Below are 18,268 nucleotides of genomic sequence, written 5' to 3' on the forward strand. Positions count from 1 at the left end.
GTGCAACCTCCCTTAAGAGTTTTCTTTTTCCAAAAAGGGAGAGGTAAGATCAGGCCTGGGAGTTGGGATCCTAAGTCCTGCGGGGCCCATGGGCTGTGCCACTTGTTTTCCTCTCTTGGTCTCCATCTTCCCACCTGTACCATATACAAAAAGCTTGGACCATGGCCAGGCTCAGTGGCTCACATCTGTAATCCTAGCACTTTGGGAGGCCAAGGCAGGAGGATTGTTGGAGGCCAGAAGTTCGAGACCAGCCTGAGCAAGAGTGAGACTCCATCTCTATAAAAAATAGAAAGAACTAGCTTGGTGTGGTGGTGCATCTGTAATCCCAGCTACTCGGGAGGCTGAGGCAGGAGGATCACTTGAGCGCAGGAGTTTGAGGTTGCTGTGAGCTAGGTTGATGCCATGGCACTCTAGCCTGGTGACAGAATAAGACCCTGTCTCAAAAAAACCCACAAAAAACAAAAAAAGCTTAGACTAGACCACACTTGTTCCCAAACTTGTGTGATTCCCAGGAACTTTTCAAAAATACACTTTCAGGGCGACCCCACCTCTGAGCTACTAGATTGGAATTCCTGGGGCAGGAATCTGTGTATATTTTAAAATCATACCTGCTCCTGAGAATGCATAGCCAGGTGTGGAAACTGCCCTGCGAGGGCTCTAGGGGCTGTCCTCCACATTCCTGGTAGGGTCTCTGGGAGCTGTCTGTCCTCACACTCAGGGTGGGGGCTGACCTGGCCTGGTGGGCCAGTGTCCCAGCAGCCTGAAAAGTGGGTGGCCCCTAGGCCGGGAGGTAGGGTGAGGCCCAGAGAATTTATGGTTCTAGAGAGAAGAGGCGGAATCCCAGCACAGCATTTTATTGTAACTCCAAACTACAGAATAAGCCACCTGTCACTTCCTGTCACCTATAACTACAAAAGCCCAGAGGCACCAGAACTCAAGAAGAACCAGACAGTAAGGCCAAATCAGCAGCACTTGAGTGAGGTTGTAAGTCCTGCCTACGTGGGAAGCCCACCCCATATGTCGTAGCTCCTGTGATGATTTCTGAACCTCCAGCCAAGGCACAGGTCAGGACATAACCAAGGGGACTCCCCAGGTTGGATCAGGGCCCTCTCAGAAAATCAGGATGCTTGGCTGCCCTGCAAAGGGGTGGAGACTGTCCAGGCCTTTTTGAAACCTGAGCTCTGGGCTGGGGGAAGAAGGGAGGGGTTGCCTGGCTGGAGAGGCCATGCCCCCCATGTGGCTCCTCCTCTGCCTGGGTGCCCTTTCTCTGGGGCCACTCTAGGTGGTGCAGGCCACCTCCACTCTCCCTTTGCCTCCCTGTGCCCCTCAGGTTGGATGGGGACAGGCTGGGGCCACCAGCCAGCTCCATGGACTTTGCCTCTGCTCACCTTCCAGCTTTGGAAAGAAAAGAAGAAAAGCCTGTGTTGATTTGTATTTGGAAGATTCCTCCCCCTCCTAAACTTCCAGGGCCTGAGAAAGTGATTCAACCTTGGATTGACTGTAGAAGAAGGGACATAAAGAACCCAGAACATCCCCCCAGGTATGAATCCTTCACTTTTGCTGGTGTGTGTGTGTGTGTGTGTGTGTGCGCGCGCGCGCGCGCGCGCGTATGCGCAACTGTTTCCCACTGGTCAGTTAGGAAGTTGTCCTTGATAATCTCCCAGGCCCCCCTGACTGCTTCATTCTATGATTCTGCAGCCATGAACTTCATTTAGTCATTCAACAAACACTTCCTGAGTACCGACCCTCTGCCAGGTGATATCATTGAATAAGATCTGGCTTCTCCCCTCAAGGTCCAGTCTAGATAGGGAAACAGTAATAATAACAATCGCTACCACACATACGGTGCACCAGACACTGGGCTAAACCTTGTACAAACATTAGCTCATTTAAGCCAGCGAGAACTATAAGAGGTAAGTGTATTACTAACCCCACTTTACAGATGAGAACAGTGAGGCTTATGGAGCTGAGGTCACATAACTGGTAGATGGTGGAGCTGATGCTTCTAAACACTTTGTCATGCTGGCGGGTGATGGCTATATTTACAAAGGGTGGAAAGGGAACACAAGAGCTTTTGAGAGTCCTAGTCACCCAGGGCAGGGAAGGCTGAAGTCTCATCGTGGCCAGGGTCGCCAGGCAAGGAGGCAGGAGCAGGCTGGAGGGGCTCAACCTTGGAGCTGGGGGGTGAGGCAGGCTTGGTGGAGGGCTCTGGGGTCAGCTGGCATTGGAGGTTCATGGGATCAGGGTCCTTCTCCCCCAATCCTGGGCCAGGGTGGCAGGGGAGGGAGTCGGGGACTCTGAGGATTCCTGGCAGGGTCTCTGGGAGCTGTCTGTGCTCACACTCACAGGGTGGGGACTGATATGACGGGGGGGGGGCAGTGTCCCAGCAGCCTGAGAAGTGGGGGGCCCCTAGGCCAGGAGGTAGGGGGAGGCCCAGATAACTATGTGTCCCCCGCACAGTAAATATTGGACTGTGGCTCTCCCCCTCCTCACGATGCTCAACTCCCATCTCCCAGCTGTCCCCAGTTCAGGCAGAGAGAAGACAAAAGCTGATTATTCCACTGGGGGCTGCACTGGGCCCCATGAATGGGGTATTGAAAACCCTGTGTCCGCATCCAGATAGGTTTTCATCCTCTCCCCAACCAGACTGTTTGCATGCCAGGACAGAGGCAGAGCCAGGGGGAGACCAGGAGTGGGTGGGCGACGGGGAGTTCCTTCTGGGACGGGCACCCATGTCCCCTGGGTGCCTCACTTTCAGTATATCCCAAACAGAACCATCCTTTCCACTGCCTCCTCCTCCAGTCCCCATCAGGGGGCTGGGAGGCAACTGGCTGCATCTCTGTCCCCGCCCTCCACCAACAGAAGCCCAGTCTTGCCAGCTCAGTTTCCCAGATACCTTCTGCACCTGTCCTTCCTCTCCGCCCCTCATGGTCTGGAGTCTGGACTGCATCAGCCTCTAAACCAGCCTCCTATCTTTCCTGGACGTGTCCATCCACCACGCACTGTGTCAGCCTCCAGCCAGAGTCTGCAAGGGAAGGGGACATGCAAGCCCCTGCAGGAGCTTCTGGGACGCTGGTTGCATGGTGTGAATGCTCTTTCAGCTCTGTGCTCACTATTCATGCACCTTTTTGTTTTTATACCTGAATCCAAAATTTTTTTTTAAAAGTCCAGGGCTTCTCATCCTAAAAGGGCAGAGTACCCCACATGGCATTTACTCTCCCAGAACTCCCTGCACCATTTTTGCATATTTGTGAGCCAGGGGAACTCTTGTTTTTGTTTCCTTAAATGGACTCATTTCTTTTGACTTAAATTAATTTTAAAGGGAAACTTTATATTGTTCCAGTAAATGCAAAGCCAGAGTCCTTTGCCCCAATAGAAAGTACTATTTAAAAAATCAATGAAAATAAAACAATAAATGTATATCTATATCCCCTCACAATTAAGTGGGCTGCCACCAGCGTCACCAACACCACACTTTGCACAGCCCTGGAGGATAAACCCAGAGCCTTTGAACCCATCACAGTTTGGGCCCAGCCAACCCTCTCAACTGTACGCCACTTGCCTTTTCACATATCCTCAGCTCCAGCCAAACCCAACTCCTCATTCCTCTCCGTCCACACGCCATCTTTCTCACCTCCCAGCTGTTGTCCCCATCACTGCCGCCACTCAGAATGCCAAACCCAAGTGGAAATGTCATGTCCCCCCGAAGCTGGCCCCTCTGGCTGGAAGTAAACACTTTAGATCTTCAATTCCAGATGTTCCAGCTGTTACTTCTCCCCGGCCCCTTGATGGGACCAACTGAAAGACCCTCCACTGGCTGGACACACAAAGAAGCAGAGATGCCAATCGGTCCCCAGCGGGATGAGAAGGGCAGGTGGTGGAGGCCGGGAGATGGGAGCATTGCCCCTCCCCCTCTTCCCCCAGCCTTGTCCTTCCTCCTCCTCCTGCCACTGGGTGAGTGCGCCCCTGCCAGCCCCTGCTACTTCCTCCTTCTGGAGCTCAATTGTCCCAGCTGTAAAATTCTACCGGGAGGGGGATTGTGAATGAGCTGGTTTCCAAGGTTTTTTCCAGCTCTGACATTTGCCCAGGGTTGATGAAAGCTAAGAGTCTGAGTTTGGGGATGGAGAGCTCAGTACTAGAGGTGAGAGGTAAATGTACCCAGGGAGTGGGCAGTTAGGGGCCAGTGGGCACAGGGAAGGAGGGACCAGGTGGGCTTACCAATAGAGGCTGTTGGAAAGGCAGCTGGTAAAAGATGAAATCAATTGACCTAGGGAACTATCCTAACTTACAAAAGAAAAACCGGAGTCTTAAGTTTTTTCATCTGCAAAATGGGTACACTGGTACATGCCTTGGAGGGTGGGTGTAAGGATTCTATGAGGTAACGTCTGTGAAAGTGTCTGACCCTGGGCATAAGTGAGGGGCTTTTTCTGGGTTTTCAATTTTCCCTGCTAGGCCACCTTCCCTGTTTCCTCCCCACCTCCCCTCTCAGGCCTGGTGCTCAGAACTGTGTTGAAGAAGAGTGTGGCTGTCTGGGGGTCTCTCAGCTCTACACTTATTTGCTGTGTGGCCTTGAGCAAGTTCCCTAACCTCCTTAAACCTGAAGTTGCCCCACCCACAAACTCCTACCTAACTCATAAAGTGTCCTAATGATTAAGCCAATTAGTCTATAGAAAGCACTGACCACACACATGCAGGACTTGCACAAATAAATCTTTGGTGGGAGGAGCAAATCACAATGAATCCCCAAGCCGATTTATGCATATTCAAGGCGGAGCTACTGAACATCTGCCAGGTACCAGGCTCTGAGCAGAGAGCCCTGGCAGACACACAGCTGAGACAGGCATGGCCACATCACCAGGCAGAAGGCCTTGAAAGAGGCGTGTAGTAGTGCCCAGGGACTCAGAGGAAACAGCACTTTTGGCTGAGGGCTCCAGGAGGCTTCCTGGAAGAAAGGCCTTTGAGCTGGGTCTTGAAGAATCAGCAGGGCTGGAATGAGCAGGGAAGCCAGAACAAAACTGGTTAAAGACCTGGAGACAAGATGGATGGGAAATTAAGAAGTAAGGCCAAGCTGGTCAGAACATTTTAGAAGGCTTTGTAGAGCAAGCTCAGGGGCAGAGATTCCTGCAGGTAACAGGGAGTCATTAAGGGATTTAGCAACAGAGTGAGACATGTAGGTCTGTCCCAGGCAAATCTCTCTGGGTGGCCTGGGCTAGAGAGAGGGACACCGGGAGGCCAATCAAGACAGTCTGGGGAGGAGAGGGGCTTTGGACAAGCAGGGGCAGTGAAGTCCAAGAGGAGGGAGTGAGGACTGTGGGGGAGGGAGGCTGTGTTCCAGGGACCAGGCAGCCAACGGCGTGGGCAGAGGGGTGGAAGATCTTCCTCACTCTGTCTGTTTCAGCCAGCGCCCTTCAGCCCACTGCACTGCCCTTTCCAGGTAGGTGCCCTGTCCCACCTTTCCTCACCCTCACCTGCCCCCCCGGGGTGCTCCAGCCGCTCAGACAGAAGCCCACCAGCCCTCCATGACCCTAGATGGCCCCGCTCAGAGGGACTGCTACAGTCTCCCCATTTTACAGAAGGGACGATCCCAAGGCTCCCATGGCTTCATGGCAAAGTGGGCATCCCATAGTTTGGGCCCAGCAACCCCCCTGGTGCCAGCTCAACCCTCTTCACAGAGCTGAGGCTGGTGGGGGGCCCAAGCCGCTGCCGAGGGCGCCTGGAGGTCCTGCATGGCGGCTCCTGGGGCAGCGTCTGCGACGACGACTGGGACGTGGTAGACGCCAATGTGGTGTGTCGTCAGCTGGGCTGTGGCCTGGCACTGCCAGTGCCGCAGCCCCTCGCCTTTGGTCAGGGCCGAGGCCCCATCCTGCTGGACAATGTGGAGTGCCGCGGGCAGGAAGCTGCGCTAAGCGAGTGTGGCAGCCGGGGCTGGGGTGTCCACAATTGCTTTCACTACGAGGACGTGGCTGTCCTGTGCGATGGTGAGCAGAGAACTTCGACCCTGGAGGGCAGGTAGACTGTGGCAGGCAGCAGGACTGTAGGGTAGATAACTAGAGGGACTTCCTGGGTGTAACATTGTTCCATGCAGAAGACTGAGCCAGAGGCCGCATTGCCTGCCTGGTGTCTGGGTCGCAGCAGTGCCTCTGGGTCCCTGTGCAAGAAAACCAGCACCACTGCTTCCATGCAGGGCCCCCCTGCCATTTCTAAAACCAAATGATTGGGGTGGGTCACATTGGCCATAGGCTCCATGTGTCATAGAGCTCAGCAGATACCCTGACAAGTTCTGACCTTGAGAGCAGTGGTTCGAGTTTTCAAGAAAATTGTCTGGAGGGCTCATGAGAACACAGCTTGTGGCCCCACCCCAGTTTCTGATTATGCAAGTCTAGGGTGGGGACTAAGAATTTGCATCTCTGACAGTTTCCAAGGGACACCAACTGCTTTGAGAACTATGTTTCTGAGGGCTCATGACTCTTGGTGGCCCCTTCCCTTCTCACACTCCAGGTTTCCTGGCTGTGACTCTTTTTGTGGCCAGTGGCCGTGGGGGCAGACACCTCAGGGTCCTATGCTTCTGCCCTCACATACACTATGGGTGTGAGGATAGAGAACAGAAATATCCCTGTATCCTCCCTTCCACCCCGTTTCCTTCCCAGAATTCTTGCCCACGCAGCCCCCAACAAGGAAGGTGTTAACCAGCAGAGTGTCCCCTACGACTCCTCAGAATGGGAAAGGTAAGTAGGGTCATGTGGGCACCACGGGAACCTCCCCTAGGCAGAGGGAGGAGAGGGATTGCAAGTTGAAAGCTGGAGTGAGTGAGCAAGGTGGGGGTGGGGGATGGAGTTTATCTTCCCAGAGAATCAAAACTGCACAGGAATGACAATCCTGATGTAGACAAGAAAATGAAAAGTGCACTAAAAGAGGGACAGTTAAAGAAACAAGGAAGTCCAGAGGTGGAAGAGGGTTCCAGCCCTCAGGAGATCGTGGGTGAGGGGCGGCTTCATAGTTGTGGGAGCCGCACTCTGAAAGGTGAGGTCTTCATTTGCAGTGGTAGAAGAGGAAGCAGCGCGTCCTAGGCTGCTAGAAGAGAGGGACACTGGAAGGGGGTGGTTTGAGGCAGGGGTGACCCCATAAACCGCCTCAATCTGGACTGAGGAGGCAGTGACCCAGGGTAGGGTGGAGAGCAGGTGCTTCTGGTTTTAGGTCCTGGGGCATCGAGCACTGTGGGTGTGCAGAGGGCCTGCTGCACCGTGGGGGTGGGTAGCATCGCACCCACAGGGGAGGCCCTGTGGGAGACACGCCTGCCCCTGCCCCCGTCACCAGGTGAGGGCAGCGTGCGCCTGGTGGGGGGCGCGAACCCATGTCAGGGCCGAGTGGAGATCCTGCACGGCGGCCTGTGGGGCACAGTGTGCGACGATGACTGGGGGCTGCCAGACGCCACGGTGGTCTGCCGCCAGCTGGGTTGCGGGGTGGCCTTGGCTGCCACCACCAACGCCTTCTTCGGCTATGGCACGGGGCACATCCTGCTGGACAACGTGCACTGCGAGGGCGGCGAGCCCCACCTGGCAGCCTGCCTGAGCCTAGGCTGGGGTGTGCACAACTGCGGCCACCACGAGGATGCGGGCGTGCTCTGCGCAGGTGCCAGCTCCAGGGGCGGGGCCGGGGCTGGGGGCGGAGAGGGCGGGGCTTGTCTGGACGCTGGGGAAGGCAGGCAGGCAGGCAGGCAGGGAGGTGGTGGGTTGGGAGAGTGTTTGGGCTGCTTTGGTGTTTGCCAGAGCTCTCCAGGAAGGCTCCACAATTCCTTATAACATCTCAGTACTGGCCATGCACGGTGGCTCACGCCTGTAATCCTAGCACTCTGGGATGCCGAGGCGGGCGGACTGCTCGAGGTTAGGAGTTCGAAACCAGCCTGAGCAAGAGCAAGAGGCCGTCTTTACTATAAATAGAAAGAAATTAAGTGGCCAACTAATATATATAGAAAAAATTAGGCAGGCATGGTGGCACATGCTTGTAGTCCCAGCTACTGGGGAGGCTGAGGCAGGAGAATTGCTTGAGCCCAGGAGTTTGAGGTTGTTGTGAGCTAGGCTGACGCCACGGCACTCACTCTAGCCTGGGCAACAAAGCGAGACTGTCTCAAAAAAAAAAAAAAAATCTCACTACTGCTCTAGAAGTGCCTCAGGATTCCTTGAGGTACGCTCCACAGCTATGTAACAGTGCTGCAGTATTGTGCCCCCAGTACTCCAGAATTACACAGGAGGACCATAAAAATGTTTCCAGAACTTTCCAAGTACTCTTCATGGAATATTTCAGAATGAAATAACACTCTAGAATTGCCTGAGAAATACACCAAAATTCTCAAATTGTAGCAGAATTACTTACACAGCCCTCTGTAATCCTAATCCTCTAATAATAGTATTTTCTCCCCACCTGGGTCCTCTCCAATTTCAGAGGTCTCAGCAAATAGAAATAACAGAGCCAATAACACCACTTCACAGATGGACTCCACTCTATAAGACAGAAAGTGCTTGCCCATGACTCTTAACTCAGCGCAAACCAAGGGCTAGCTTCCTAGTTTACAGGCGGGAAAACCGAGGCCCTGAGAGGCAGAGCCTTATCCCTGGCAGAGCCACCTTGCTGCACAGCCTTGAGTGTGCACCCTGTCGTTTCTAGCCCTGTTTCATCTGTAAGAGGAGGATGAGTCTTGTTCGCAAGCCCTTCAGGACTGTGCATGGCCCTTCCTGATGGGCAAGGCCTTCAGTTTGTCAGTGTCTTAGACACAACAATGGGATTCTGAGAACACTGGACATTGGAGAGAAATGAAAGCTTGTCTGTGAGAGCCCCGTATAAACTGTGAAGTGTATACCTGTGCAGCGCAAGTAAATTACCTCTGTCAAAGTGGGGCAGACCTCCTTGGATGCCTGCTGGGGCTGAGCCCCCTGCCCTGAAAGTAAAATTTGTCTCTTCTCCAGGGAGACTCTCCTATCCTCCCCTGACAGCACAGGGCTGACTGGGAACCAGAGCCTCAGCCTCTGACCCTGTCCCTTTCTCTCCTGCTCTAGTCCTGGGGCTCCCAACTCTCTCAGCACTGCCACCCTCAGCCACAAGAGAGGACGGGGCCTGGCACTCAGAGCCAGCAGGTAAACGGCCCAGCCCTCCAGGCTGGAATGGTAGGGGAGAGGCTGCCCTGGTCCACAGGGGGGGGACCATGACTAACAGGCCAGGGCTTTGGCCAGTTGGTACAGAGGTGGGTGAGGGAACGATGAACAGATGGAGCAAGGATGAAACCCAGAGCTCTGGAAAGTTCACTGGGGTGGGAAGAGGTGGTCAGAGGTTTCTGCAAAACGATGAAAATTTGGGATGGTGCTGAGTGGCCTTGTGAGGGGCTGATTGAGGTGAAGGTTGAATTGAGGTTCAAAGTGCCTTTGGAATTCGGGCTGGAACTATCACTGGGATTGAGTTAGGATAATAATACCTGGAATTAGGATTCGGTTCATTCCAATCAAGTTTCCTGGAGATCCAACACACGCCAGACAAAGTGGCGACTCTGGGATCGGGGCTGAGTGTGAGCGTGGGTGTACGGTTGCGATCTCTCAGTTGGCGTCCCAGGCCCTGCTGCAGAGTAGAGGCCGCCTGTCCCCTCCAAACACTCCAGATGCCCTGTCTCCGCAGCTACTGGAGTTGGCCCCCAGCCTTCCCGGGAGCCTGCCCTGTCCACCACAGCCGCCTGGCCCGTGGGGAAGCGAAGTAAGTGGCGGTGCCCGGGTCCCGCGGGGGGTGGGAGAGGGTGGGGCCCGGGCTCTGCCTGGGAGCCGGCCGCCCCAGCCCAGCCCCTCTGGCCGCGGGCCTGTGCGCCCCACAGGCGGGCGGCTGCGGCTGGTGGGCGGCCCGGGCCCGTGCCGTGGCCGCGTGGAGGTGCTGTACGCCGGGGGCTGGGGCACCGTGTGCGACGATGACTGGGACTTCGCGGACGCGCGCGTGGCCTGCCGCGAGGCGGGCTGCGGGCCCGCGCTGGGCGCCACAGGCCTCGGCCACTTTGGCTACGGCCGTGGCCCGGTGCTGCTGGACAACGTGGGCTGTGCGGGAACCGAGGCCCGTCTGAGCGACTGCTTCCACCTGGGCTGGGGCCAGCACAACTGCGGCCACCATGAGGACGCGGGCGCGCTCTGCGCAGGTGGGGCCGCGGCGGGAGCGCGCACTGCGGCGGGGGCGGGGCGAGGTCTGGCCCGGCCAGGGCGGGGCCGCGCGGGCGGGCGCTCTGCGGCACTGCAGCGGGAGCGCGCCCCGGGGAGCACGCGCACTCCGCAGAGGAGCCGCCCGACCGACGCGCTCTGCGGCTGCGCGGCAGGGCGGGCCGGAAGGGCGTGCCCTCTGCAGAGGCGAGTGGGTGGGGCATGGGGGGCTGTGTGCTGCGGCAGTTATGGGCGGGGCCCGAGACGCGGTCGGAAGCCGGGCACAGCTGTGTGGAGGGATGAAGTCTGAAGTCTGTAAGGGCCAGGCCACTTGCTCCCCGCTGAGCCCAGGCCCTGGCAAAGCTCTAAGCAGAGAGAGTTGATGTGGATCTGCCTTTCCAGAGCTAGAGTGTGAGGAGTGGGAGGAGTCAAAGGGAAGGGGGTGTTTGCAGTCTGGCAGGATGTTGTAAAATGTTCAATGCTCCTGTACATTGATTGCTGTGGGAATTGATATCTTCACCCTCATTTGGTGCCCCCCCCCCCCGCCGGCCTAGCAGGCCCACATTTCCCTCCCGGAGGCTTGGCCAGGCTACACAGGACTATGCTTTGGGCCCCAGCGTCAAAGAAGCACAACCCCATTTCTGACCCAAGGGGCAGTTCAGGATCCTGTGAAGTCTTTTCTGTCCTTGGGACAGGCTTCCCTGGGGAGGGGAGGATGCCACCTGGCCCTAACAACATGTTTCCCAGTGTGACAGTCTCCTCTTTTTCTTTGTTCTTACTGAGCCAGGCCCAGAGGAGCTGGGACTGCAAGTCCAGCAGGACGGTTCTGAGACCACCCGGGTGCCCACGCCTCGGCCCAGGGACGGTAGGTGCCCACAGCTCCCTGAAAGTGAGGTGGAGGCACCAGGATAGGAAGGATCTAGATTGGGGGAGGTTACAGGCTGGGTTATGAAGCAGATGTGTACCTGGTCCAGGAACTCTTGTCCTTTCGTGTTGGTCTCAGGCCTCATTAATAGGGGTGTGGTGTCCAGAAAGAAGGAGGTGGGCTTTAAGCTAGAGAAATCTAGAGGTTTTTAGAGGTTTATCCGAATGAGGGGATGAGGATCCTGTCTTGAAGAGAGCAATGAAAGAATTAAGAATGTAGCTCAGGAAGTTGGGCGGGGGGAAGATGACAATGACCTTCAGTGGACACAGAGGACATAATCACAGTCATTAAACAGCTGGGCTGGGGCTGAGGTACTGGGATTATGAACAGAGGACCAGGGAGAGAGCAGACATGAAGCACCCAGCACACGGGTCAATTAACAAATGTTTACACTGTTTCTTCCAGTCCTGAGATTGTAGTCTGGACTGACTCCCAACCTATTTTAATCTCATTTGTCTGCCCTCATCCAGTGGCTTCTAGGGCAGTGCTGTGTCTCAGACCACCACCCGTTGCCTCCTCTATTGACCCCTGATCTGGCCTAGCTTGGGGGTGGCCTGGCATGGGCCAGCCCCTTTAGCCCCAGGCCTTGTCCCCCAACAGGGCACCTACGTTTGGCCAATGGAGCCCACCGATGCGAGGGTCGCGTAGAGCTCTTCCTAGGGCAACGGTGGGGCACTATCTGTGATGACGCTTGGGACCTGCGGGCAGCCAGTGTCCTGTGCCGCCAGCTGGGCTGTGGCCAGGCCCTGGCAGCCCCTGGGGAGGCCCACTTTGGCCCAGGCCGAGGCCCCATCCTCTTGGACAATGTCAAGTGTCGTGGGGACGAGAGTACCTTGTTGCTCTGCTCTCACATTCGCTGGGATGCCCACAACTGTGACCACAGTGAGGATGCCAGTGTCCTGTGCCGACCGTCATGACCCAACCTGCTATGCAGACCACCTGTTCTTTGGGAGCCTTCTGTGACCTGCCCTTCCTCCTCCAGGAAGCCCTCCTTGTGTGACTGCTGCAGTTTACTCTGCCCCTCCTTCCCCTTGCCTGGGAGAGAGCCTGCCCAATATTGTCCTGCATGGGGCAGCCTGGCTGTACCCCCTTCGACCTATTGTGTGACCTCAGCCTGTCAACAGCTATTGTAGGCTGTTCAATGAAAGCTCCCATGTTTTGCTCAGCCAAAACAAAAACGAGGGGAGGGAAAATGACTCCTAACTCTTCTCTTTGTTGGGGCTCCTGTTACAGCACCCCTGACACTGCCTTCCTCTACCCAGTTCCAGGAGGCTCAGGGGCTCTTTGTAAATGGGGTGTCTCCCCTGCCCCCAGCCCGTTTTGGGATCCCCAAGAAGAGGGAAGGCAGGAGGGGCATACAGCTCTTACCGTAGACTCCTAGGAGCCTCAGAAGAACCTGGGTCGTTGCCCTGCCCTGCTCCGTGAGGGCCTGGACTCAGATGGTGCTCTGGACTCAGATGGGCTGGACAAGGGGACTAGAGGGGCCAAAGCAGGGACAGTGGCCCCTCCTTGCAGCTGGAACCAGCATCTCTAATTTAAGCTGCTCCCACCACAGAGCCTCCACTTTGCAGTAGCAAAGAACCCTGGGGGCCTGTAGCCACCCATTCATAGGTGCCAAGTCAATAAAGCATTGTCCCCCTGTCTTGTAACTGAAGTCAGTGTTTGAACATAAATGCATTGTCTGTGGCAGCAGGAGAGGCTCTGGGTGGGATTCTTGGGAGGAAGGTGGCTTGGGGTGGAGGGCAGTCCATGAGGATCACCTGAGAACTCCCAGCAGGCTCATCACTCCCTGGAAATGCTGCCTCACAGTGTCAGGCCTCCCAGGCCCCCAGAGTCCCCTAACCCATCTCCTCTTTCCTTCACATATACAGAAATCTAGAGCTAGCAAAAGGAAGGGGTTTGTTCAAGGTCACATAGCAAGGTGTTAAAAAGTTTTGGAGAGGAGGCAGAAAGGGAGATGAAGGAAGAAAAACAAGCATTGGGGCATCCCCAGGGCCGCCCTTGGGGTGCCTTACACACGTGCTCTGCCTCTGCTCAGGCCTCGCCCCAGAAGTGGGCTATCCTCCCTCTTGGCCCCAGGAAGGGTGACTTGCCAGTGTCAACTGTCCAGTGTCAAGCCTTCCACTAGGTCCAGCCTGCAGGCTCCATAGTTTCCTGTTACTTCTGTAAGGAATTATCCCAAACTTAGTGCCTTACAACCACACAGATTTGTCATTTTCTTGTTCTTAAGGTCACAAGTTGGCAGTGGGCCTCCCTGGGCTAGATTCAAAGTGTCAGGAGGGCAGTGTTCTTTCTGGGGGAATCCATTTCCCTATCTTTTTCAGCTTCTAGAGGATGTTCCACCCCACGCCCTCTCGTGACCTCCATCCAGCCAGGAATTGCATCACTCTGACCTCTGCTTCCCCGTCAGCTCATCTGGACTCTAAGCCTTCCTCTTCCATCCTTTAAGGCCTCTTGGGATTATATTACGCCCACCTGGATAATCCAGGATAATACCCCATCTCAAGGTCCTTAGTTTAATCACATCTGCAAAATCCCTTTAGCCATGTAAAGTAACATATTCACAGGCTCCAGGGATTAGGACGGGGACATTTTGGGGGTTTATTATTCTGCCTCCAACAGGCCCCAAACCTGGGAGCAAAGTTGGCTGTCAGCCAAGGAGTGAGGCAGACACTTTGGCTCCAAGTTCTGTGGACTCCTGGCAGTAATGGCTTTGTCTCCATTTGTCAGGGAGCTCTCTGAGACCCACTGTGTCATTGAAGGGACGAGACCTGGAGAGATGAAAGATATGGAAGTGTAATAATTCGGAGAGTTGGGGCAGGGGGGACAGGGGTGTTCTAGCTGCCCTGTAGTCTCCAGCACATTCAGAGATTCTGCTTATCCTCTGGTCATGGCCACTCCAGCCACCACGGGGCCTCTCTGTGGTCCTGAGAAACATCATAGCTTCCCATATCTGGACTCCTTTCCCTGCCTAGGCAAAGTACAGTTGTCCTTTGGTATCCTTGATTGATTGGTTCCAGGGCCTCATGAGGATGTCAAACTCCACAGATGTTCAAGTCCCTTACAGACAATGATGTAGTATTTGCAAATAACCCACTCGCAACCTCCTATACACTTTTTTTTCTTTTTTGTTTTTTTTTTTTTTTTTTTAGTCAGAGTCTCACTTTGTTGCCCAGGCTAGAGTGAGTGCCATGGCATCAGCCTAGCTCACAGCAACCTCAATCTTCTGGGCTCAAGTGATCCTCCTGCCTCAACCTCCTGAGTAGCTGGGACTACAGGAATGTGCCACCATGCCCAGCTAATTTTTTGTATATATTTTTAGTTGGTCAATTAATTTCTATTTTTGGTAGAGACGGGGTCTCACTCAGGCTGGTTTCGAACTCCAAACCTTGAGCACTCCGCCCGCCTCGGCCTCCTAGAGTGTTAGGATTACAGGCGTGAGCCACCACGCACGGCCTTTCTTTTTTTTGAGACAGAGTCTCACTTTGTTCCCCAGGCTAGAGTGAGTGCCATGGTGTCAGCCTAGCTCACAGCAACCTCAAACTCCTGGGCTCAAGTGATCCTACTGCCTCAGCCTCCCGAGTAGCTGGGACTACAGGCATGCGCCACCATGCCCGGCTAATTTTATCCTCATGGCAGCCCTGTGAAGGTAGTATTATCGTCCCATTATATAGGCAGGGAGAACTGAGGCTCAGAGAGGAGAAATGGCTTGTCTAAGTTTGCACCGTGGAGCCAGGACTGGAATCTAAGCTTCTTGGTGCCTGTTAAGACTGGTCACCAGTATCACCAGTTCTCCCTGTTGGCATGTAGCAGATTTGCCCTTCCAAGCCCTCTTGGAATGAGGCATGGCCCTAAGCATGTGGCACAATTTGCCAAGTTCCCTTCTTTCAAGGTAACCAAGTGACATTCCAGATGGTGGAGGCTCCATCAACCTGTGTCCCTGAATGAAGGTCACCACAAAGCTTCCATTGACTCAAGATGGACAAATAGAGTGAGGAACTATAAATCTTTGTTGTTTAAAATACTGAGAGTGGGGGTTGTTTACTAGTCCAAAACTGCCTTTGAGTGCCCTGGTCTGTCCTTAAGCTCAGCCTGTCTCACTCATAACTTAGTCACCTAGCCCTAAACCTGAGTTTCACTGCTTGCTACGTAGCACTACCAAACCACTAGCTTAAGCCAGAAACCTGAGTGTTAGCCCCAATAATCCTGGCCCCCAAAAACTAATTAATCACTAAGTCCTAATGATTTTATCTCCTAAGTCCTGTTGGAATCTGTCCCCTCCTCTCCATTCCTACATTTCTTACCATGGCTTCTTCATTGTTTCCTTGTCTCTAACCCTTTCTCCAGACCAAAGGAACGGTGAGCTTTCTCATATTTCCAAATCTGATGGTGCCACTCCCCTGCTCAAACCCCTGCCATGGCTCCCCAGTGCTCTTCCTCAACTCTTTTGCTCAGGTTACAACATCCTGCACGGTCTGGCTCTGCTTGCGTTTTCAGCCACTTGCTTCCAGGACTTAGCCAGGATGAACTACTTTCAATTCCTCTAATGTCCGGGCTTCTTCCCATGGGCCCCCTGCACATGCTGTTCTCTCTGCCTGGAATACACATCACTCTCTCCTCCCCTTTCCCCTTAGCCAACTCTTATTTAGCTTCAAGGCTCAGCTTTCATTTTCTCCAGAAGGCCTTCATGAACACCTACTCCTGGTCTGAACTGGGAGTCCCCACAACACCCTGACCCTCCCCGGTGACCACACTCACCCTTGCATCTCATCAGACTGCTGCCTTTACACATGTAAATATTTCTGGAGTACCTGGGTACTAGGCCAAGTAAGGTGCTGGGCTTTGGGGCTACAGAGCAGAAGAGCCCTAGACCAGGTTTCCTGTTTGCATGACACAGAGGTGACCTTCAAGAGGAGAAGACGAATGTCAAGCCATTGAACAAATAGACAAGATAATCTGAGCTAGTGATTCGTGCTATAAAGAAAATGAAGCAGGTGGTTGTGGTAGGGATTGTGTGGTCAGAAAAGGCATCTAAGGAGGTGAGGTTTGAGCCCTGCTTGAGCTGCAAGAGGGAGCTGGCCGGGAACCTTTTGGCTGTGAAACAGTTTGGGGAGGACCATTCCAGGTCCTTCAGTGGAGACTTAGCCTGGCAGAAGGACCAGAGAGGACAGCATTGTGATTGGAGCAAAGAGGAATGTGTTAAGAGATGAGTCAGGGCAGCTGGTAAGGGCTGGGCCACTCAGGGCTTTCTAGGCTATGGGCAGGGTTGGGAGGGAGTGTTTTATTCTAAAGGTATGAGAATCCATTGGAAAGTAACTGATACAGGCACCCCAAATGTCAGCCTCTTAAATACCTCTCATCTCTCAACTTAATGTGTGTACCTTGGCCCTGAAGATGTAATTGAAGGTATCAATAAAATACCCAGCATCCCTACCAAAATCTCAGGAATTCTCCAAGAGCTTAGAGTCCACTACTCAGCCCTGACTTTTGCTAATTTCTAAATTTCCTGCCTGCTTTTGCCTCCTTTCTCACTCTCCCTTTATTCTGTTCAAGGAAAAAGCTGAGCCCTTTACTCTGAAAGGAACACAAATTCCAGGCCAGGTGTATAGCACACTTGGCTGATGATTTGGAACAGGGTCCAACAAATAACTGAAAATTGAAAATTACAGACTGTTTTTAAAAGGCCCTTGTATATTCACATACACACACATATACCACCATCACCACCTCTGACCCTGGCACATACATACACATTCTCAGATAATTTCCCTCTCTAATCTCTACTTCTAATTGCCCACCCCAGGGCTGGGACCTACCCCCTCTCCTACAACCTCCTTGCTTCTCCTCCTTAGTTTGTAAACTCTGACTTCCACATTTTTGCTTATTGCTTTTTTTAAAAAACAAAACTGTTTTAATAAGATATAATTCACTTTTGATCCATGTTTGGTTGATCCAAGGATGTGGAACCCATGAATACCAAGAGCCAACTGTATATTCAGAGGGTCGTGTAACCATTACCACTAATTCCAGAACATTTTCATCACTCCTTTCAAATAAAACCCTCATGCCCCTTGCAGCCACTCACCCTTTCTGCCCTACTTCCAGCCCCTGGCAATTACTAATCTACTTTGTCTCTATGCATTTGCCTATTCTGGACATACCATAGAAATCGAATCATACAGTATGTTGTCTTTTTTTTTTTTTCTCAGTATGTTGTCTTTTGTGTCTGGCTTCTTTCACTTAGCATAATACTTTCAAGGTTCATCCACACTGTAGCATGTATCAGTACTTCATTCCTTTTTATGGTGAAATAATATACCATAGTATGGATTTACCAAATCGTTTTATCCATTCATCTGTTGGTGGACAACTGGGTTATTCCCAACTTTTGATGATTATGAATAACGCTGCTATGAACCATTCGTGTACAAGCATCTGTCTGAGAACCTGATTTCAGTTCTCTTGGGTATATACTTAGGAGTAGAGTGCTGGGTCATGTAGTAATTCTGTTTTAGCCTTTTGAGGACATGCCAAACAGTTTTTCACAGTGGTTTCACCATTTTACATTCCCACAGTGCACTGGGGTTCTAATTTCTCCACATCCTCACCAACACTTATTTTCCTTTTTTTTTCTTTTTAATTCTATCCATCCTAGTGGGTGTGGAGTAGTATCTCTGGTTTTAGTTTATATTTCCCCAGTCACTAATCATGTTGAGAATCCTTTCATGTACTTATTGGCCATTTGTTTATTTTCTTGGAGAAATCATCTATTCAAGTTCTTTGCCCATTTCTCGATTGGACTTTTGCTCTTTTTTTTTTTAAATGCAGAACTGTCTAGCTATCCTGTCCAGAGCCTAGGGAGGACTAGCCTTCAAAAATTGCCCCGTTTATTTTGCCAGTCAAAGCTGTCTCTCCTCATTGAGCAGCCACCTCTGAACCGAAGTCGGTTTGTCTCCTTCTCCGTTTGTGTACACCACTTCATTTCACTGACACAGCCCGAGAGATGAGGCAAAATCACTCTCCAGTTTTACAGAAGAGGTTTGAGGGATTGGCCAGGATCACACAGCCCAGATTTGCACCCTGAACTGCCAAACTCCAAAGCTCCTCCTACTGTCTTATCTCATGACCGTCCCACGAAGTGTTTATTCTGATCTCCTCTGTGCAGAAGAGAAACTAAAGGCCT

The 18,268-nt window shown here is 53.1% G+C and overlaps 1 protein-coding gene across 2 annotated transcripts; it reads left to right on the forward strand.

Moving 5' to 3' along the window:
- The first annotated feature begins 3,779 nt into the window (after window positions 1-3,779).
- Window positions 3,780-12,734, forward strand: SSC4D (scavenger receptor cysteine rich family member with 4 domains). 2 transcript variants are annotated; one of them, XM_012759483.3, is made up of 10 exons: window positions 3,780-3,954; window positions 5,399-5,434; window positions 5,673-5,978; window positions 6,648-6,725; window positions 7,315-7,629; window positions 9,051-9,128; window positions 9,661-9,735; window positions 9,851-10,162; window positions 10,948-11,025; window positions 11,686-12,734. In XM_012759483.3, exons 1-10 carry the CDS (start codon window positions 3,789-3,791, stop codon window positions 12,000-12,002), a joined length of 1,761 nt encoding a protein of 586 aa, XP_012614937.2. In that variant the 5' UTR covers window positions 3,780-3,788; the 3' UTR covers window positions 12,003-12,734. The 2 variants fall into 2 exon arrangements, 1 of the variants encoding a protein (XP_012614937.2); XR_001152728.3 differs by lacking the exons at window positions 3,780-3,954; window positions 5,399-5,434; window positions 5,673-5,978; ... (3 more) ...; window positions 9,661-9,735; window positions 9,851-10,162 and adding an exon at window positions 10,385-10,571 and having other exon boundaries at window positions 11,686-11,728.
- Window positions 12,735-18,268: the final 5,534 nt, after the last annotated feature.

Source organism: Microcebus murinus, chromosome 19, assembly GCF_040939455.1.
Source record: "Microcebus murinus isolate Inina chromosome 19, M.murinus_Inina_mat1.0, whole genome shotgun sequence".
Taxonomy (NCBI): domain Eukaryota; kingdom Metazoa; phylum Chordata; class Mammalia; order Primates; family Cheirogaleidae; genus Microcebus; species Microcebus murinus.

Bases quoted from the DNA above. Each gene is read 5' to 3' on its own strand.
- SSC4D (XM_012759483.3), top strand. From the start codon at position 3,789: ATGGGACCAACTGAAAGACCCTCCACTGGCTGGACACACAAAGAAGCA. The intron at 5,979-6,647 runs GTGAGCAGAGAA...TTTCCTTCCCAG, and splicing joins CGTGGCTGTCCTGTGCGATG to AATTCTTGCCCACGCAGCCC. The intron at 6,726-7,314 runs GTAAGTAGGGTC...CCCCGTCACCAG, and splicing joins GACTCCTCAGAATGGGAAAG to GTGAGGGCAGCGTGCGCCTG.